The sequence below is a fragment of the Pristiophorus japonicus genome, chromosome 2 (genome assembly GCF_044704955.1).
Source record: "Pristiophorus japonicus isolate sPriJap1 chromosome 2, sPriJap1.hap1, whole genome shotgun sequence".
Lineage (NCBI taxonomy): Eukaryota > Metazoa > Chordata > Chondrichthyes > Pristiophoridae > Pristiophorus > Pristiophorus japonicus.
Window position 1 is genome coordinate 66,605,270 of NC_091978.1, and position 22,336 is coordinate 66,627,605.

Here is a 22,336-nt window from a genome sequence, read left to right on the forward strand (position 1 = left end):
TATCTTCACTCAGAACTGATGTCTGCAGCCAGAATACACTTCCTCTTTGAGAGGAGCTGGCTGCCTTTAAGTGGTGCCAGAGACATCCGATTCTGACTCCTCCCTTACGGGCATGCAGCCAATGAGAAGCATGGGTAGCACGGGCTGCAAGCCTACATGATGATAATGATCAGGCAATATGATTATCACATGCTGTCTGAGTTACTTCCAACAGGCATGTGTTATATGTGCCCTGCCCCCCATGTTTGGTTTCTAGGCCACAATCTCTGGGTTGCTTGCCTAGTACCATAAAGACTAGACAACTATTTTCTTGTACTGGTTGTTCAGAAGAAATCATTGTTGTTATGCATTGAAATAAATATTTTTTTTGTTATGACACATGATTGTGAGCATTGAGTTCGGTACTACTTTTGTCTCCTCCATTATTGCTATTGCCAGGTGTTATAGAGATGCAGTGCCACAGGTACTTTGTGGAAGCAGCACCACAAAATAAAGAACTGAGGTAGTAGGAGTGGCTCTTCTTTCTATGTAGAGGCTGATAATTCATCTGAAAATCTATGTAAGTTGTGCTAAAATTGAATTCGGAAGCTAAATGCTTATGCAAGCTCCATGACTTACTGGTGAAAAGAAGCAGTATTTGCAGTTGAGAACACAGTTCAGATGGTGTGCACACAACTAGAGAGAGGTGAGAGATAATACATACAATGTGTTGAGGAATAATAAAATACCCCACATTTATTATCCCCATTATGTAAGATTTTATATATTATTTTGATAGCTATCTCCAAGTATGCTGTGTAAATTGGTATCTCAAAATTTGCCATTATATATCCTCTATGTATTGAATGGAAATGCTGAAACAGACATTAAGTCATGGTTTTCAGACTTACAGATAATTTTCAATAAGACTCTTCATCAGAAATGAGTCCTATCTGAAATGTTAACTTGTTTTTCTATTACAGATATTGATTGCTGAAGGCATGGCTGCCAGTGGTGGGACAAAGGAACTATGGAGTGAGCAAGAGGCCAAATGGAGGAATGCAGAGTTCTCAGAGGGTTGTAGGGCTGCTGGAGGTTACAGAGATTGGGATGGGTGCACCCATTGAGGAATTTGAACACGGGGATGACAATTTTAAAATCGAGACATTGCTGGACTGGGAGCCAATGTAGGTCAGCAAGCACAGGGTGATGGGTGAATGGGACTTAGTGCGAGATAGGATACAGACAGCAGAGTTTTGGATGTTCTTAAGTTTGTGGAAGGTGGAAGATGGGAGGCCAGCCAGGAGATCATTGGAATAATCGATTCTCGAAGTAACAAAAGCATGGATGAGGGATTCAGTAGCAGGTGGGCTGAGGCAGGGGCAGAGACTTGTAATATTACCTAGTTCTCCCTTTTGCTCCACACCCCTCAACAGGTTTTCATTAAGTGTATACTCCCATTCCTTGTTTCTCCTTAAAATAAATTACCTTGCACTTACCTACATTAACTTGCATCTGCCACCTGTCTGCCCATTTTCCTAACTTCTGTCTTCTTGAAGTCTTTTTGCAGGACTCCTTGCTGTTTGCCAACCCCCTGACTGTTACTCATTTGTCTCCCCCCCCCCCAAAAAAAAATATTTCCAGGTCTAATTGTTTTGATTTTTTTTAATACAGCCAAAGTAGTTCAAGTAACAACAAGCAATTCCCTTTTTTTATTGAAACGCACTCAGGCATTTACTAAGAGTTCATTAATAAAATCCTTAAGCTTGCCGGGTAAGTAGATAAACACTATTCCAGTCACATTTGGTTTGCAGCCGGGGAATGGATGGAGGCAGCGCTGGTGCAGTGTGTGTGGAGTGCGGGGGTTTCACCGAGCAACGCGACGTATCACCAACGCAACCACCTACCATTTCTGCATTGCAGAATTTTGACTCCGTCCATTTTTATTTCACATATATAAAGCAGAACAATAGATTGTCAATATAATCGACTTGTTTTTCTTTCTCCGCCCTCCCCCCTTTTGTTAAGATAAGCGAACAGATATGGGTCTGCTTTCGTTTTGCTGTTGAGGTGTTGCACGATGAGGATTTGCGGGATGGTTCGTATGGCGAGTGTGCTGGGCTTGGTGATGTTAAGCGTCGCGCTGCTTATTCTCTCATTGATCAGCTATGTCTCACTCAAAAAGGACAACCTCTTCGCCACCCCGAGATATCTCGGCTCGGCCGGCCCTAGAATGTACATGTTACACAGTGGATTTCGGTAAGTTTGAAAAAAACCGCCCTTTTTAATTAAAAAAAATTGGTTGGAGCAAAGTCAATCGAATCTGTGGACAATTAGACGTTTTCTCAGTTGCAGCCCCCGGTACCCGCCTCGCTTTCCAATCGATTGGCCATTGGATCAGGCTTCAAACCAACACAAACAAAACCCTGCATCGTTTCTTTTTCAGAAAGTAATAATGGTATTGTTTGAAAAAAAGGCACGCAGGCCTGTGCATCATCGCAGGCACACAGCATCATATGTGTGTTGTGATCCTGACATGTTCAATCCCTCCCCCCTTTTAAGCACCACTATTTTATTCGGCATATTTTAGATCCATTCCCCGCCTCCGCGATGTTTGGGGGGGGGGGGGTGGTGATACCAGATGTTTGTGGGATAAACGGATTGTTGTCGTTTGCTGAGTGATGTGCAGCTGGCTGCCGCCCTGATAGAGGGAGCAGTTTATCCGCACTGCCCGGGCCCGGCGGTGCTGGTGAAGCCGCATCGCTCACCGCCCGGGTCTATGGGCTATTGACTGCTTCCCACAGCACCGTGCTCACGGCCATCCTTGATTTAAAGGGGGGGTAAATGCTTCAATCGGAAGCATTGTTGTTGTTTACGTGGGTGTGCGTGTCTATATATATATATATATATATATAAACACAAATATAATTGTTCAAGTTTCATTGTGATAACAGATATGGCCAATGCTGTATCTGTAATATTTGTTTTTGTGCAAAGGCTGCAGTATTGCTGGCATTGGGAAGCTGTACGCGCAAGCTGGGAAGAATTGGTGCAAAACTGACTTGGCATTGCCATTAAATAATTCAATTATAAAGATGAAATCGAGAGGGGAGCATTATAACCAAATGATCATGTTCCTTTTTTTTATTTAAAAAAAAGCAAAGGGAACTGATATATTGTCTTTTTTATATATAATACCGATCCAAGGGTGTAGTTAATTGGCTAGGAACAATTCCAAAACTAATTATTTCATGCCTTTCTCAAGACCTATTATCACATTGCATTTTTTTTTCAATCGTACCTGTAAACAACACAACTTTGTGCAAGCATTCTTCAGTCGACATGCATATTAACGGAATCTGTTTATATTACGGGGGTGGATTGTTTTCTCTTACAATTGTTGGAACTGAGATGGTACGAACATGCTACGAATATTTGTCGAATGCAATATGTCCCTGGTGCTGATTTAGAGTGAAGGCTCTTTTGCACACACAACAATAACTTGTGTATATATAGCGCTTTTGGCGGAGTAAAATGTCCCAAGGCGATTCACAGGATCAGACAACATTTGTCACAGAGCCAAAGGAGACACGAGAACAGGTATCCCAAAGCTTGGTCAAAGAGGTAGGATGTAAGGTGAAGAGATTCAAGGGAGAATTCCAGAGCTTGGGGCCTAGACAGCTGAAAGCACAGCTACCAATGGTGGGGCGAGGAAGTTAGAGCTGCACAAGAGGTCAGATTTTCAGCACCCGAGCCTTTCTGCCCACCAAGTAAAAGAGAAGATCCAACCAGAGGTTAATATTTTAACAGCCAGGAAAACAATCCAGTGTAAAATCAAGTACATTTAAAATTAACAATTAACAGAATAGATTATGAGTTCTGTTGGTCATTGGTCAAGAATAGAAGTGCAGTAGATAATACTAAATGCATTTTTTATTGAGCTAACTAAATTAATGTAACCATTCTGAGCACCCCGTGTCTCAAAACCCCTTCATAAGAAAGGGAGACTTGCATTTATGTAGCATCCATCACAACCTCGGGACATCCCAAAGTGTTTACAGACAATGAAGTACTGTTCTTTTGTAGTGCAGTCACTGTTGTAATGTAGATCTGAACACTGGATTCAGAAGTCAACACGTTAACATCCGCAAGCAGGTCGACATCCGCATAGAATGAAGAATGTATACCAGAAAAGGTAAATGTCAAAGACTGATTGCAACGGGCGAGGTTTCAGAATTAAAAGCTAGTGAATATATTATGTATATTAAAAAGGGGATAAATCTGACTTGAGCAACTGCAAGTCAGCAATCCTAATGTCACGAAAGGGTAAAATGATGGAAACTATTGGGTGGAGAAGTACCCATATAGCAACAGGTGAATAAAAAACAGCCAGCCTAGATTTAGAAGGGGAGATCTTAGTTGCTAAATCTCCTGGACCCATCTGAGTAAGTTGCCAATAAAGTAGGTAGCGGAACTATGGGTGATAGTACTTATTTGGACTTTCAGAAGGCCATTAACCCACATGAAGGTGCCACATGAAACACTGCAAATAAAACTGAAAATCATGGGAATCCAGAGTAGAACTTGGAACTGGACAAAAAGTTGGATAAGAAGTATAGAACAGAAAATACTCATGAGAGGCCTAGTGTCAGACTACGGGGAGGTTCTGAGGGAGGAGGGTAAGGATCAATAGTTGAACAATATAGAAAAACGATTACAAATGACTTTGGAATACCTAGCCGGGACCGTGGGTTCCAAGTCTACTGAGGCTATGGAGATATACTGGTGAGACCATACATGGGAGTATGGGGTACAATTTTGCTCAACATGTTTCAGAAGATACATATATTGGAGTGGGTGCAAAGGAAAAGAATAAGATTGGTCACAAGTATAAAGGGGATAAACTATCAGGAAAGAATGAAGAAATGTGTGCTTTACAGTATAGAAAGGAAAAGACTAAAGGAGAACTTCGCTGAGATTTAAAAAGTATTACATGTAATGTGCAGACAATGTAAACCAGAATATTTCATGGTAAATGAGATGAGTAGTACCAGAGAACATAGATTAAAATTAGTACATCTAAAACATTTTTAATACCAAAGCTGAAAATATTTGGAATCGTTTAGCTGGGTGGCAGAGTCAAAGATGATAGGGGCTTTCAAAATGCCAATGGGTGCGAGAGGAGTACTAGAGAGACGAACATGTCTAAGCTGAGCAGCTTGCCCATCCTGGGCCTTCTTACTTTCTTGTAAAGAACATTTAGTTGTGAAAAGATAGAGAGGGATTCTCAAGATTCTACAGTAGCAAATGAGATAATGGAATCTGTAAAGTGCATCCGTCCTCTAGGAAAATGCATTGTTGCATGAAACAAAGGCGACGGGTAGTTTACACGGGATATCTCCGAGGGGGGGGGGGGGGAGTGAAAGTTACTGACAGAAAAATTAAATGGCCAAAATAATAAATGTACTCAACAGACAGGGTCATCTTTATTAGATATTAAAAATAGTTTAATCATTATTTACTGGGATGCAGAAAATTAGTTCGAGTTCTTGAGGCCTCAGAACAAAACAATTTGTAGAATTCTCAGCTCTAACTTAGTTTTGATAAGTAACTTTGTATCAGTCCTATACGTGCATTTTGGATAGACGCACGGACGGCAAATGCTGCACGTATGCTTGTTAATATAAATGGTTATAATCAGTGAAAGATTGATAACGGATCCAGATCTTTTGCGCACACATGTCGGCTCACTAACCAATTAATTGGACTGAGCACTGTTAATTCATGAGTAATATAGTTACAGGGTAATAATACCGTGTCATTGGCACTTCGAATGAAACCTTGGTGGCGGTTTTTCTTGCAGGTCACAATTTGCTTTGAAGTTTATGGATCCTTCTTTTTTGCCAGTTGGAAATGGCTTTAACGACAATGCTCGTAGCAAACCTGCAAAGTGGACTTTCAACACAACTTCCTTTTTACTGCAAAGGTAAGTCATTCTGTAAACTAAAGAAAGGGGCTAGACCGGAAGTGTTAATCATTCTTTCCTCTTTATTTCATTGTTTCAGAAGTTTCAGATTGTTTTTCTTTGTATATCTGCAAAGTACACCTTTCCCATACTCGGGGGAGCTTTCAAATAAAATCAGAGTTCTGATACGATCTTTATTATGTAGAACAAGAATTGATATCACTATTAGAGATGGGTGTCACGAATAAAACAAAATAACTAGAGTGATGACCAACAGAGTCTCAATGGGAATTGTCTCAATGCAATGGGATTACGTGATATCAGTAATGGGCATGGAGCCCAATTTCAAAGTTGCAACTTCTCAAAAGCAGACATTTTAATAATATTTTCCTTCTCAACGGCCCTTTTTGGTTGGATTGTTTCCTCTCCAGTTTAAACCTTGTCAGATTATCACAACCTGCTTTTACTGAGAATGTTTCTTTGCTGTACTCTTATAAGTATGTGTTCTGAATTCAAACCCCATTGCCCAGAAGGAACTGTACTAATTCGTTCTCTATATTTTTGTTTTAGGAAGGATATCAGTCGCTATGTCGACGTTTTTAAAAATTTCACATTGGTTAAGAAAAACGTGCGAGTGGGACAATTGCTGCACTATGACTATTCCAACCACAAATACGTTTTTTCTGTAAGCAATAGTTTTCGATCATTACTCCCCGATGTGCCCCCTATATTAAAGATGCACTACAACACGTGTGCGGTTGTTGGGAACAGTGGAGTCCTAACAGGAAGCGGTTGTGGAGCTCAAATAGATAAGTCCGATTTCGTGTTCCGCTGCAATTTCGCACCAACTGAATCTTTTGAAAAAGATGTTGGGAAAAAAACGAATATCACCACCTTCAACCCAAGCATCCTTGAAAAGTACTACAACAATCTATTCACCATCCAAGATCGAAATAAGTTTTTCCTGAATCTTAAAAAGCTTGATGGAGCCATTCTTTGGATCCCTGCTTTTTTCTTCCACACCTCTGCTCCGGTGACCAGAACTTTGGTAGATTTTTTTATGGAGCATAGAGCGCAATTGAAGATCCAGTTGGCTTGGCCAGGCAATATAATGCAATATATCAACAAGTAAGTGTGTAAGGCGCAAGGATGTTTTTACATGCCATTTATATAAATATTCATAAGATAGTGCACAATAGTTATGCCAGTTTTAGTCTTAATTGCATCTTTATGATAAAAGATTGTGTATTGTGGCCATTTATTCTAACATTTTAACATGCCGATGTTCTTGATGTGTTGACTGTCTTGTTCCTCATTGGTCACGTGTCTTTACTTCACTCGTTTCAAATTGATTGGTTACCTTTACATTCTCCAAACAAATTTCTCTGAAATGTATATTTTCTCCCCCTCACAGATCGACCAAAAGGTCACAGGCACCGCTGCCATCCTAATTCCTTATTGCCCCAACTGTATACCTCTAAAAGTGAGATTTATAAGTTAGTAAGCACCATAAAAAATAAACAATTCTAAAAATAATCTCAAACGTACACACAAAACGCATTGCATCTTCCAATCTTTCCCCACATGGTCCAATGCATCCCACCTAGCCACATGAACATTCCTGACCTCGGGTACATGATCCCTCCACTTGATTGATGAACACGGCCTGCCCAGAATGCTCCCCAGCCTTGCGCCTGGGGCCTGCTCGCCACCTCTTTAGCCTGTTTGCCAGTCTCTGCCTTGGACCACCGGAAACATTCTTCCCACCCTCTTGCTGTTTCCTACTCATTCCAGATGTCCCGAGCATCTTATGAGGTCCTGGTATCTTCAATCTCCTGCACTCATCGGCTATCCTCCATTTCAAAGAGCGAGACCTGCCTCTGCTTTGCTATCCGGGGCAGGCTCTGCTTTGTTTCCCAGACACAAGTCAAGCCAATGCTCCACCCCACGGTCCATAGAACACCTGCGTTCCCCATTCTCTCTCCGACAGTTTCAGTTCTGAATATTGGAATTATTCAACTACTGAGTATTTATTTAACCAATTAGTAATCGTCAAATCATTCATCTGTTGTAAATTTGTAGAATAATTTATAATATTGGATTCAGAATAATGCTTTGCAATAATTTGTATTTACTTAGGACCCTCTTCCCTCCGTCTCTTAATCCTAGCCCTAGCCCCAGCCTCAGACTCTGGCTTTCCAATGCTTCTTAAACCATGTCCACATCTACCCCACTGCACCACACGAACACATGAAGACAAGATAGCATACGCCCAGAGAGAAAATGTTACATCTACAGCTGTCAGAAGTTTGGAATTCCAATCTATCTCCAAGCCTCCATGACAGGCGGTAGGAAAATGTGAGTGTCAGATATTAAGAAAAGGGTAACAAGAAAGAGATAAATGATTCGTTTAGAGAAAGCCATGCAGAAGTAATCGGCGTTCTAGGCATGCTGAGAATGTAAGAATGCAGAAGATGGGAGGCAGGCTAAAACTTACACAAAGGGAGAAGAGTAAATGATAGTAGACTCCGAGATACACGAAAAGAAAGCACTGGAGAGGCGTACAGAGAAAGAGTGGAAGATAAATTGAGTGAAATAATGGAGAGAAGCAGAGACAATTACAGGAAGGGGGAAATGTTCTTCATGGGGATGTCCACGGTAGATCGATGTTTCTTAATTGAAAACATATTTTGTGATATTTTGTTGTTTTACCATTGAACAGATATTGGAAAACCAAACAGCTGTCGCCAAAGCGCCTAAGTACAGGCATCCTGATGTATACATTGGCTTCTGCCATTTGCGAAGAGATTCACTTGTACGGATTTTGGCCTTTCGCGTGGGATCCCAACACTGGAAAAGAATTGCCATATCACTACTATGACAAAAAAGGAACAAAATTCACTACCAAATGGCAAGAGTCACATCAGCTTCCAGCAGAATTCAAGCTGTTGTTCAAACTACACACTGATGGCTTGACCAGACTGACTCTTTCACATTGTGCCTCTTAATATGATGCTTTGGATGCGTCAAGGCATTCTTTTATTTCATTCTTGTTCCGTTTATGTTACAAAATGCATTTTGTACCCAATGCGTAAGCTCGCTATAGGCGACGCTTCGTGGAACACATGTCAAAGTAATTCCAGCACTGTGTCACTAACGTGTTCATAAGTTTCCGTGTACTGTGGTCGTAAAATATTTTATATTTCAAATTAGTCAGAAGCGCTTAGACGTGAATTTTGGGGTTTTTCTTTAAATGCGTAAATGAATGTATTGAACCATAAGAATCCGTTTATAGATGTCAATTTACTGATGGGAATAGCGGCATGAAGCGAACAGTGGTGGGAGAGAATGGGCTGGCGATATCAGACCGAGACAAGGCTGGCCGTGCCAATCTATTGACGATAATGTAGGTTTCAGAATTACTTAACCCTAGTATGTTAGATATGGCACCCAATCAAATTAGGGATGGGCAATAAATGCTGGCTTTACCAGCGACGCCTACATGAATAAATATTTTATTTTTAAATCCTTATTTTGAAACCGCTCAGATTGTTTTACAGGGTGTGGTGAAAAAAATATTAAAACGAGAAAAAAAATTCCCAGTGACTTCGCCCCGACACTTTCATTGTCTGACCAATTAGCTGTTTCAATGGTGCCACTATAATAAAGCCACAGTCTGCATGTTTGATGTGCTCAGCACGGGAGTTGCTACAATAAACGTTATTGGAGACCCTCCTATTTTTGTTGTGGAAGTTTTAGGTCAATTTCTTACATTTTAACATGCAGCAGCTATTGAACTCTGTGTATCCTGGCTGCTTTTAAAAGGCCGAATTGCTCGTAAAATCAAATGCAACCCACATAAATAATATTGCCAACGGCAACAGTTCAAACAGAAAAGAGTGCAATCATTTTAAGCGTCCCAACACAACTCCTTCAATAACATTCATTTGGAAGAGACACAGTCTTGAATAGTAGAATGTAAGAGGATTGCAAAATAATTGTTTATTTAAGCATATCCATAAATGGAAAGCGTTTGCTATCTCTCAAATCCTGTTTATATAATATCCTATATGTTTGTCAAACTGGACATGCAAGTCTTTTGTATTTGTTCGTCACAATCTTTTTTTTTAAATCATCAAATGAACGGTAAATATACGATTTTTGTACCGGTATTTAAAAAAAGACTTGTATTATTTCCTTCACAGCTTCAAAAGAGACCAAATGAGTCTTGAAGTTACATTGAATACGTTTACTTTGGCTGGTTTAGCAGCTGCAAGGTTGCTATTTGTCCCTGCCGCCGTGTTAAAGCACGGTTTTCAAGGAGGGAATCTATACTCTATGTTATATTGCGAAATTGAAGGATTGTGTTGATTCATGTCTGTAAATACTTTTCTCACGCCTGCTATTGTTGACCTATATTAAATTACTTATTAACTTCTGTGAGATCTTTGTTTCAATGACTTGATGGCATTGTTGGTAAATGTATAGAGAATTTTAAAATAATGTTTCGTACACTCATCGGTGGTAACATTTTAAGAGAGCGCCAATAATTACTAAATACTAATTACTAAAAGTTATTTTTATTTTCAAAAAATATTTATTATCATGAAAAATTCAACTTTGCTTAAAGATTCCGGATCATGTTACTAGTTGGCTCCGGTCTTGTGCGGTACTGTGAAAATGAACAGGTTGATATTTTTGAATTGTAGACCGAAAAAGCCACGACCGTAATGAATAATACTTGATTGCTGTATTAACAGAATGAGCTTTCCTCGAAATAAATACCGCGCTTTAGGCTTAAAGAACACCACTCTCCATCGTGATGTTCACAATGAGTTGGAGCACACCGTGTCTGATTGATGTTGGTGCATAATTAAAGCTACTGTTTTCATTTTGCCTTAACTAGCATCGTATACTTCCGCAATGTCGTCTTGAAAGAGGAAAAGTCATGTTATATATTTAAGATAAATCCTTTTAAATTTGTGTCTGGCTATAGCCCTTCCGAGATAATGCTTTCATATAAACCAGTAAATTAGAGACTTGGGGTTTTACTATGGCAGTTGCGTATTAAATTTCAATAAAAACAAAGATGCAGTTAACTGTAAGCCAACTTTAGCCTATAAATAATTATACGAATAACACACTCTCCCTCTATGTATACACGGACTTATCCGGTTTTGTGAAAATGTCGGTCACACAATTGCACTTCCCTCACACGCAGCGAGTTTGTACTTGATCGTCTGTCAAAAGTTGTTTAATGTTGTGCTGTAAAGTGAGATTCCTTAATGTGTATTTATTTCGCACTCCACTTACACATCCGGCCATTCTTGGTGAGAACGGGAACAGGAGAATGCTGACTGTTGCTTTCCCTCAGTTGAATCTTTGGTTTACTGAGTCAACCGCGGTTATTTGATCAATATTTTTAAAATCCGTATCATTAAAAAGGTTTCCGCCTACAACCACAGTGCGGACCTTCAAAACGCACGTCCCTTTCACAATTACGCCTGCACACAACTGCCCAATCCGAGACTTTGATCTATTTTTCCTTTCCTGCTTTATTCAAAATATTTGCCCAATCCCTCAAAATAAATTCTTATTATAGAAAGGACGAGACAAGGCCCACCGCAAGGCCCAATGCAATAGTATCAAATGACATTAACAATGAAAGCATTTATTTTATCAAAGTCAGAACAATTCACACACCTTACCTTATATATGCTCAGTGGCCGAAAGAATTTTTGAAAAAAATCGAAGATAAATCTGCAAGTTTTATTTGTAAATTTGGCCCGACTAGTAAAGACGGGTTTCCCTTCTATATTATTATTTAAATTATTATTAGAAAGTCTAGTGATTATTTTCTACTAAAACTATCACACCATATATGCAAGTATTTAAGAAAGTATCCATCCATGAAACTTGTTAATAAAGATGCGTGTGTTTTAATTAACTATACCTGTTATATTTTAATAACCAGTATACAGATTGCAATGATACAGATTGAGGCTAAAAGAATATTTCATCTTGTATTACCGTAACTGTATCAACAAACTATATATTCCATCTAGATTTTCAGATACGGTTAGGTACACGGCTTGCAGGTGACAAATAACTTTGTACTTTTTCTGTATCAAGTGATCCGGTTGTACCTGTAAAACACAGACGTCATATTAGCAGGATCACTTGCCTCGGCAGAGTTAGATTTCAGCTCCAATCCCTTTCTCTGCGATTCATTAACAGCCGCGCGTGGCCGTACAATCTAGCGCTTGCACATTTTAAACATATTGTTTGCGAATTGTGCATCTTTAATGTCCTATCGACAACAATTTGAAGAGAGGGAGGGAGAACCACAGCACTCCGAGAAAGAGCAACATTATGTTGGCCGAATAGACTCTGGTGAAAGTTTGTACCATTCAGGTGCAGCGCTGATAAACAAGTGAGCAACTTATTCAGCATTGTTCGGCAACTGCCCAACACACACACGTATGTTTATTCAGTGTGAATGGTATATTGCACACCCATTAAATCCTCAGCATGGATCAGCGCACATAGAAACTCTTGCCCAATACCTGCATTCATCCTAAATTACAACACTGTCATTTCGTTCCTCGCACAACTTCGAAGTACAAAATATCCCTGGATCTTGCAACTTCCAAGTTGTTAAAAAAAACTACATTTTCAGTGGATGTATTGCATTTATATCACAACTTTAAAATTCGCCCTCGGATTTACAGGAACACTGTTAATTGAGAATATTTCTATCTATTTATGCAACACTTCCGCGTCTTTCCTTTATTAATAAATGATGAGGTGTATGTCAGCTAATATCGCAGATCGGATCAGCGTGTATTTATCCACACTCCAGCCAGTGACCAGGTTTTGAATAGTCCTTGGTTTAGAAAAGTTAGTCTGTGCTTTCATCTGCGATTTCTCAATTCAAGAATATACAACATACAGTAAATAATATATAAAACACCGTTTTCAGAACTATTTATCAACAACAAGAAAACATACAATAATCGGGCCACTGACACGTAAAATAATACAGTTCATGTCAAACAAGTTCCTGGTACTTATGCAGAGTTTACCGATTGAGGATTCGAGAGCTAAAGAATTACCTGCGCAGAATGATAAATTATACCAAAATCTTCAGATAAACTTCGATGTGTGCTTTTCAAGGTATAGATAAAAGGACATAAAATAGACCCGATTTTCAAATTATCTTTCGGAAATAAATTAGGAGAGAATTAATTGTAAGCTTTAGGACCAAATATAATGGATAATCAGGTTTGAATTGATATGTCTCCAGATTAGTTCGGTATAGTTTGATATTTCAAAATAATTTAATGCAACTATTTACTGCTCCAGCATTCGCATTAAATATATTCAGTTATATTTTAATGGTTCTATCAGCAATACATTGCATTAAAATATATACTATAGCATAATTTCGTAATGTAAATTCATGCGAAAAATATTTTCACCGTCCCTTAAATTAACTAACTCGTGCAGATTGATATGAATAAATCTTTAAATATATTTGCATTCGCAGTAGTAGTTACATATTAATATAAAAATCATGGAAATGTATAGGCCCTTTTCGTAACTTTAATATATAAATGGTTTAATAACTATTCTGGGTACTTAGTGAATGCCAATTTCAGAACGAAACCCTTGGACATATAGTTCTGCACAAAACTGGATTATGTTCTGTGTTGTGTTTTGAAACACTAATCGTATATGGATAATTACGATTAGCAAGGAGCAGGATTTTCCAATAGGAAATCCTCTTAGTTGACAATGTACCGTTGTTCCTGTAACATAAGTAACCTGAACACTGGTAGACGATAGTATATGGTAATGTTTCCCACATTATATTCCAAAAATATTTCTTTGGCTTTGAGACGTCTGGCAGTTGTGAAAGGGCGCTATATAAATGCAAGTCTTTCTTTTTCTCTTTAAAAGAAAATTGATCTTAGCCGATCTGTTTATTAACAGTTCATATGTGTATATTATTCATCCTACCAACAGTGCTGCAAAACTGTAACGCAACTATAATCGGTGGAACCTAACGTAAATGTGGAAAATGGCAAAAATCGTACCCTGCACGAGGAAGCTTTAAATTATATCAACCAGTATAGCCAAACATGAGAATAATTCAGCACAGCGGCGCAAAGTACAGCGTGCGAGCAGAACTGAGCTAACTTTCAAAACCTCCCCTTTGGTATATTACAAGGAATTTGGTCCAATTGGCATTATTCAAAGTACATGTCTTATTCTGTATCTACGTAAAGGGTGCCTTTAAAACAAATTGCAAAGTATCGCGCATTATACTACATTCAACAGCATCAGTAATCTCAACAGAAGTTCGTCACATATTCGTTGTAAATTAAGTTCGTTTTTCATAGTTCCAATTCATTGTCATCACTTGATTTAAATGTATTTGAATAATATTTACCCCATATCATTAAGCCGGTTGAATCCATGCTTTAAAAAAAGTGCACTAAAAAGAATGGACATAATTAAACGCCGGTTGGTGCTTGGCAACTCCTCCCTGTTTTGAAAATTGTATCTGTCTTACACATTAATCGATAACATAAAATCAAAACTTATGATTAAAACAGGCATTGCTCCAGGCGTTAAAAAAATCAAACGAAATTGATAAGGGGCTCGATTCTGCATAATAAGCACCGCGGTTAAATGTGAAAATGAATGAAATAGGTCAAAATATTACAGTTTTCAAAGTTTATTTTTTTGATTTTCTCTTATTGTCCTTTTCCAACCAATTAAGTTTGTTTCTATTAAAAATAATACGGTATTGTCTTAATTTAGGAAAATAGCGTAGTTGCACAAAAGGTTTGTGGAATACTTGTTACTGGGTCTTCTGTAAAGTGTTTTTAAACAATCTCTTAATGCGTTTAACTCCAGTGTTAATGATTATATAATCACATTACCATGTAAAAGCAAGCCAAAAGTTTAAAGGACAGCGTTCGAGCTGCTCTAGGTCATTCCTCCCATCTATCTGTAACTATTTCTAATATACCGTTGGGCATAGCAATTCGTTATCTGTGAAGTTTAGATTGCGATAAAATCACAATCTTCGCATTGGCCCTCCAAAATGGGTAGCGATTATTGATTCTGTATGTGAGCTGTTCTCAGTAGATTGGAGTTTAAGTCTGTCAGGGCCAACAAAGCGTATAACCACTTTAGAAAGTGTCAAAGTTATGCTTGTGCTCCTAACCCTGGCTTTCTTACCAACATCTGCTGTGTTAACTCTGGGGATCCCGCCTGTCCTTGCCACACCGAACCACTGGATAGTTCTTTGCACATAAATTCCATTTATATTTCCATCTAGTTAATAATAACATGACAATCTAACAAAGAATGTTGTAGTTTCACTATGTATATGGCTGCAGGAAACCACTGGGTTGTTGGCGAGTACAAATAGTATTAAAATAGTTATTACTAATAATATTGTAATGCTCCTACCAATGCGCATTGAGTCAAAACTGACAATAGTGTAATGTATTAATCAGATACTATTGCATTCTTCCATTGTGCCTGAGTAGAGTTGGGCAGTCTTAATGCAAGCAAAAGGCTCTCGGGTATATCAAATACTTGAAAGGATTACGAATATTTGAATATTTCAGTCATGTAATGTATATTTAGTCAATCTAGATCTTATCGAGCAAAGACATTCTTATCATTATGCTTGCATTCTTGCGGACATACATGAGATTTAAAAAATTTAAAAGCTTCTTGTTTCTAACACCTAGTTTTTAACTTAGATGGTGCAGGAGCTGTTTGAGGGAAGTTTGACTACTTCAGCGGGCGTCTGCCAGCACTTTGCACACAACTTGCACTTATTAAGTAAAATAGGAATTTATTGCGAAATATAACATGTAGCTATGTTAATTTCGCAGCCCACGTGTTAAAAAGAAGGGTCAGTTTAATATCGAAAGAATTTCATTTTAAGTGATTGTTAATCACTAAGGTATACCGCATAGAATGTTATATTGCTTTAAGAACTTCTTTGGAGTTTGTTATTAGCTGATAAAATAGTTTGTATCGTTTTTGCCACTATAAACCTTTATATAAACTTCGTAACTTAGTCTGAAATGTTTTCATAAGATCTATTTTTAAATGATTGCTAGCTGTAACGATAATAAAATGCAGTAAAACACAGTAAGAAACTGCAACGTTCTAAAAGGAATAGAATGAAATAGAATGACGGAATAGACTCTTCCCTTGAATTCTTCTTGTTAATATAAGGATTAGCTGTACAAACATCAACTTTTGAATTTTGAGCTGTGTGAATCTCACCAGAACAACAAACGCTTGCCGCAATTAAACTTTAATGGCACACATGGCACGTCACTCTTTGAACACTGCAGCTCCAGATGTAAAACAGCTTTGCATTCAGACCGTCCTTTAACATCAACTGCAACTTCTGCCTCCTTTTGTAAAGGACAATAAAAAGATTTTATGCGTAGCTGCCTTGCAACAAAGGTACCTCACGCCAAAGATTGTCTCCATTGCTTGACCTCAACAATGAATTGCTGGAAAAGCTACTTCGGTTTCAGCTCTGGAAATGAAAAGTTCTGAACTGCAACCGTAGAACTCCCCGTTATCTGCCTTTACAACAAATAATCAAGGAAACACGCAACACAGCGTTCATTTGTTTAACGACCTTTATAGTACATTTTTTTAAACTCAAAAACGTCTAAAATGTCACACGTTTTGAAGGCTGAATTGTGTTATCTTTGGTCAGTATAAATCGACTAAGACATATGTAAATACCTTGTTACCAATGAAATAATGAAATATGCTGTGGCCTTGGTTACATTATATTTGCCTTAACGATCTTGGAGCTGCGTATCAACAATTTATGTGGAAAAAATGCTTAGTTATATGTGATTTAGTTAAAAATAATGGAACACCTTTTAACCAGAAAAGGGTTAGACACGCTAAGGAATTGTACATTGCAACTGACAGAAGAGAATTTGCAAGAGTTTAATCGATTCGAAAACATTTTTTCTCTGTGTGTTATCATTTTCGCGTTACTGATTAAAAGGTAAGGTAGAATGAAAAGCTGGGGTTCCTGGCACTGCGGAAAGTTGGCCTGCACTTTCAATGTTTGCGGAGTAAGACACACATTTGATATCAACGGAACAACTAGATAATACACAGAGATTTCAAAACACAAATAAGATTCTAGACACATGCACAATGAAGTTAAATATATGTTTTATTTAATAATACACGCGTAGTTGAATTAAATTGTTTAGACGGATTGAAAAAGAATGTTTTGTTTTATTGCCTTAACGTATGCATTCACCAGTAAGAACTCGTTTACAATTCACTTGTGCGTATTTTACATAGTCCCCCACCCCTCCCCCTCCGTTTCCTACGCAAATGTTTTCACTTTAGAATGGACAATTCTTGCATTTTGGGGGCTGCATTCTCTTATATCAACATCGAGCAGTACAATTGTAATGTTGATCAATTAATATAAAGACAGTTTTTTTTTCTGGAGACAGCGTTGGCCGATTAGATCAGGCGATGTTACAGTTTAAAGTAGGATTGCAAAGGAACACCGTGCACTTACCGCAGACCCTGTTCGTATAGTTTGAACTGTCTTATTTTTAGTTCTTCGTGGCGCTGCGAGCATACAGATGCAGGCATGGGCTGACTGTTTGCAAGTAACGCTGGCATGGGGTCTGCGGCAAACTGAGCTCAATCAATAGCCATTGCACTCACATGCCAGATGGTTTGTGAGAGAACCAAATAAAACATTTCGGATCGACCCGCGAGCACTCATCTTTTTTTCAACTGTAGGACGTTCTTCGCTAACACAATTCTCAATCGCTCTTAACATGTTCCAATGAAACAAAACTATAAATGCTCATTAATAAATTGTAGTTAGAGCTTTTTAAAAAATATATATTTGTATCAGTTTTTAAATGTGCTGCAGATTTCGAGTAGGGAATCTCGTACAACTGACAATTGAATATAGGCCTCGAGTGAAGTGGAGATTAATCAGAGTAATAGTGATTTTATCAAGAAGATTTATCCGTTTTATTTTAGTCATGCAGCAAAAAAGGTGTTTTGAGAATTGCCTTTTCCTTATTTACCTTTAAATATATGATGCACTTGCAACACACGCTCAGGTTGCCATTATATGTTTATTCCACCAGTAATCCTGCTGTGTTTCACCATTGGGCTGCCATGGTTGAAGCGACCCACCTAAGATATTAATCTATCTTCTCCCTTTCAGATGTCGACTGACCTGCTGTGTATGCCCAACAGTTCCTACTTTTATTTCAGTTTTCTGCCTTTACCGTTTTCTCTTTTCTATATTTACCACTGTTTGGTAACTTTCAATTAAGCAAAACTTTATATTCGAAGCAATGAAAACAGATCCGACAATCACTGAAAACAATCGGGCAGTGTTTGAACTTTATTGGTAAACCTATAGCCAACATACAGGGATCTCTTTTCATTTTATGGATTGATTATTTAAATAAATCGAACCTTATTGGCCGTATGCTAATTGTTCACTTCATATCGAAGTAGGAGTTGACGTTCAAGCTAACAAAATAAATAATATAAAGTTAGATTACCAATAATAAACACGGCGAGTTGAGAACGAATGTTAACCGTATCAGAAATCTACTCGGTTTCAACCACACCGAGACATGTTTGTTCTCGGCCGATAATCGTCGCCCTATTTCAGATTACTTTTGCATAAAATACGACACAGAGAGGAGTCTGGAGAAAGAACAGAGGGTGAGGTAGATAATTTGCAAAGAGCAAATGAGAGAATATGACTAAAGAGGAAGAGAGAACATATAGAAAAGGAGACAGGAATGGAAAAAGAGAAAGATAAAGGGTAAAATACGGAGAAAGAAAGAAGGTAGACTGTAAAGAAAAAGCAAAGGGAAGATGTGGAGAGAGGGGAGACTTTACAACAAGAGAGGAGAAAATATAGAGAAAGAGAGAATCATATCATAGAATCATAGAAGTTTACAGCACGGAAGGAAGTCATTTCGGCCCATCCTGTCCACGCCGGCTGACAAAAGAGTATATCCAGCCTAATCCCACTTGCCACTTCAGGTGCACATCCAAGTACTGTTTAAATGTGGTGAAGGATTCTGCCTCTACCACTCTTTCAGACAGTGTGTTCCATAACCCCATAACCGTCTGTGTGAGGACATTTCCCCTCAAATTCCCTCTAAACCTTCTACCAATTGTTTTAAATGTATGCCCCCTTGTTGTTGACCCCTCTGCTAAGGGAAATAGGCCCTTTCCATCCAGTAGATCTCGGCCCCTCATAATTTTATACACCTCAATGGGGTCTCCCCTCAGCCTCCCCTGTTCCAATGAAAACAAATCCAGCCTATCCAATCTTTCCTCGTAGAAGGGAGAATAAGGAGAGAGGAATGTGAAACAAGAAGGGGAGAATATAGAGAAAGGGTAGTATATAAAGAGAGGGACAATATTGAGAAAGACAGAATATAAAGTAAAAAAGGGGTACATGAAAAAAGAGGGAATGGGGTACATGGAGTCAGAAAGGGAGACTATAGCGAAAGGGAGGAAGATTGCAGAATGAGAGGGGAAATGTGGAGAAAGGGAGAATATGGAGAATGAGAAGGGAGAATATAAAGAGGGGAGACTGTGGGAAAAGAGAGAGAATGTAGAGATTATAGAAAAGGAGAATGTGGAGAGAATGAGGGGAGTATGGAGCAAACGAGAGGAGAATATGGAGAGAGATGGGGAGAATACGGAGAAAGGAGCAGTGTGGCGAGAGAGGGGAGAATATGGAAAACGTCATAAAGAAAGGAAGAAAGTGCGTGCAGAGAGAAAGAGAAAGAATATCGAGAAGAGGATGTAGAGTGAGAGAGCCTGATACAGTGTCAGAAAATAAGTTGTTTATTTAGGTGGGACAGACTTTTACTTTTAGAAAACAAATATTGAAATCTGAGCAATCCTATTATTTGAGCCGCAAAAGCAAACATTAAAACTGAGCAGCATAAGCCCTCGATTATAATTCGATGTCGCGTATTTCCTGAAATGTGTAGGTTTTAATTGTTACTGTCCATCTAATGCTTTGCCCTGACTTGCAAAGTCAAACTTAACCAGCACACGTGCCCGCACACCAGCTAATAAACTGCTGCACTCGTGTCCATTATAAAAAGTTAGCCTGCCGCAAGATGTCTTCTCCTCTACAGTGCCTGACTTCTAACATGACTAACACTGTGATTGACGTCAGTCGCACAACGAGCTGCACTGAAACCTTCACTTCAGACATTGAAAATGTTCGATTGTTGCAAATCAATTCTCTGAGCAGAACAGGTACACCCTACAACTTCTCCAGTTTCTTACAAGTTTGCTAACAGCTGAAAGTCAGTGGAGGGATATTTATCCGTCAGACCCCGCTGCTCTTCCCTGACAGATGATCAAAAGAAACTAGGTCACGCATTTCAAGCTCTTGTCCAGCCCCTGTCCTTAATTACTGCCCCCCAAACAATGGGCACATCTGCGCAACCTCCCCATCTTCTCTGCAAAGTCAAAACCTAGAGGACATAAAGAGAAGATCACACAAATACTTTGCTAGGTTTTACACTTGAGTTAATTTCTTGCTCTCAGTCCCATCACCCCCCCCCCCCCCACCCGCCGCATTGGAAAAAAACAATAATTCAATTAATTTGACTAATTTGTAAGAAAATAAATAAACTAATATAGTTGATTCAATAATCAATTCATTTCAAATAAGATATATTTTAAAGTGTTTTTTATCTTAATTAACATTATATTAATGCCTAAATTTAAAAATAACAGACTTTGTTTCTGTATCATTCACTTATTTTCCAGTCCTGTCGGTATATGCACATCATCAGTAAGGTGTTACGGTATGATTTACGATTTATCTCTGGTCCCTCTATAATCTGTATCATTTATATCTAGCCGAAATCTGACTACAACGGAGGCTATCTGCAAGTCAACATTACACAAAAATACTAAAACTGATCAAATGATAGATCTATATCGACTATAATCAATAGAAACGTTCAATCTGCTCTCTGCATGTTTTACTTGAGGAAACTCGTCAGTTATTTGCTTCATATGTTGAGACAAATTATTGTCAGCAGCTATCAGACCGAAGGTTGGGAAGAAGCCATTAAACTGCATTGATCCTTCAGTACGATGGTGCACCAAGCCTGCAGTCATTGTTAAAAACAGTTGATTACATATTTATAGTAGAGATGGGGCATTTTACTCATTAGTTTTCACGAAGAGTTGCCAACGTGCAATGAGATTGCTTAGAAAAGTGTGTGGAGGTGAAAATAGGAAGTAACATGCCTGCGTTCAACAAATAGCAATCGATCGTGAAAGTTTCTTTTTAGCATGAGAGCGTTGCATGACATTCAATTAATTGCAATTTTCACGGTTTTAGTTGAATATACCGTGGATATTTTTAAAAGAAGACGCGTCTTTGAGCCAACTGTGAGTAAACCGCAATGGGAACCAGAAAATATCTGGAAAAGTTTTTTAAAAAATATAATCAAATAGTTTTTTTTTCAATAAAAAGGCACAATTAAAATGATCTACAGACTCTGTAAAGTTGTCCAAGACTTGCAACGTGCATTTCGAAGAGTTTAATTAGCATAGTAAATTAACTAGCTGTTATCAAATTGATCAAAATAAAGGCAGAATTGATTTATAAAAAATAAATATTTATATCAAAATTACTTCGAATCAAACGTCCGGATCAGTAAGAGAATAATTATTGGAACAAGGGGAGGAAAAAACTGACTTACTTGAAACCCGGAAGTTAATATTGTTTTGAAAAAAAATGCGAAGGTCGCTGGTGCTGTGGTGGAGGCTGATGAGGGAGGGAGGTAGGAAAGGAGGCAGATTGTACACAACCCGTCAATCTAACCTGATAACGGACATCCCACCCCCACCGCCGCGATTGGACAAACCGCCTCCAGGTCTCTCTGCCCAGGCGGGTGGAAAGGCGAACGGGAGCCTTTCATTGGCTCGGGACTGCTGCCCATCAGAAATATCCCCCACCCTTAGGTTAGCAATTTAGGTTGAACCAGGAGCAAACGCGTCTCGGGCTGGCTTCAGCTGTCTAAACAGTCGACGTAGGAGGAGGACAGGCTCGGACATGGCGAGAAACAGCACTGGCCCGTCTAAGAGTTATCGGTGATCTTTGCAACCCGTGAGGCCTTAACATTTTTATCTTTCTTTCTCTTCATATATATGTGTGTGTGTGTATATATATATGTATGTGTGTATATATCATCTATACATGCATATATATGTAGCAAAAAAAATCCCCTTGTTTTACCAAGCCAAAAGAAACAATTATAATCTTTAATGGACTGA

At 38.6% G+C, this 22,336-nt stretch overlaps 1 protein-coding gene across 1 annotated transcript; it reads left to right on the forward strand.

The window, feature by feature from the left end:
• The first annotated feature begins 2,059 nt into the window (after positions 1 to 2,059).
• Positions 2,060 to 8,952, forward strand: st8sia3 (ST8 alpha-N-acetyl-neuraminide alpha-2,8-sialyltransferase 3). The gene is made up of 4 exons (XM_070862213.1): positions 2,060 to 2,238; positions 5,843 to 5,965; positions 6,515 to 7,072; positions 8,667 to 8,952. Exons 1-4 carry the CDS (start codon positions 2,060 to 2,062, stop codon positions 8,950 to 8,952), a joined length of 1,146 nt encoding a protein of 381 aa, XP_070718314.1.
• Positions 8,953 to 22,336: the final 13,384 nt, after the last annotated feature.

What these genes read in the sequence shown, in the direction of transcription:
- st8sia3 (XM_070862213.1), top strand. Translation starts at nt 2,060, where the DNA reads ATGAGGATTTGCGGGATGGTTCGTATGGCGAGTGTGCTGGGCTTGGTG. An exon ending in ATGTTACACAGTGGATTTCG is followed by an intron (nt 2,239 to 5,842) that starts GTAAGTTTGAAA and finishes TTTTTCTTGCAG; the next exon opens with GTCACAATTTGCTTTGAAGT. An exon ending in ATAATGCAATATATCAACAA is followed by an intron (nt 7,073 to 8,666) that starts GTAAGTGTGTAA and finishes ACCATTGAACAG; the next exon opens with ATATTGGAAAACCAAACAGC.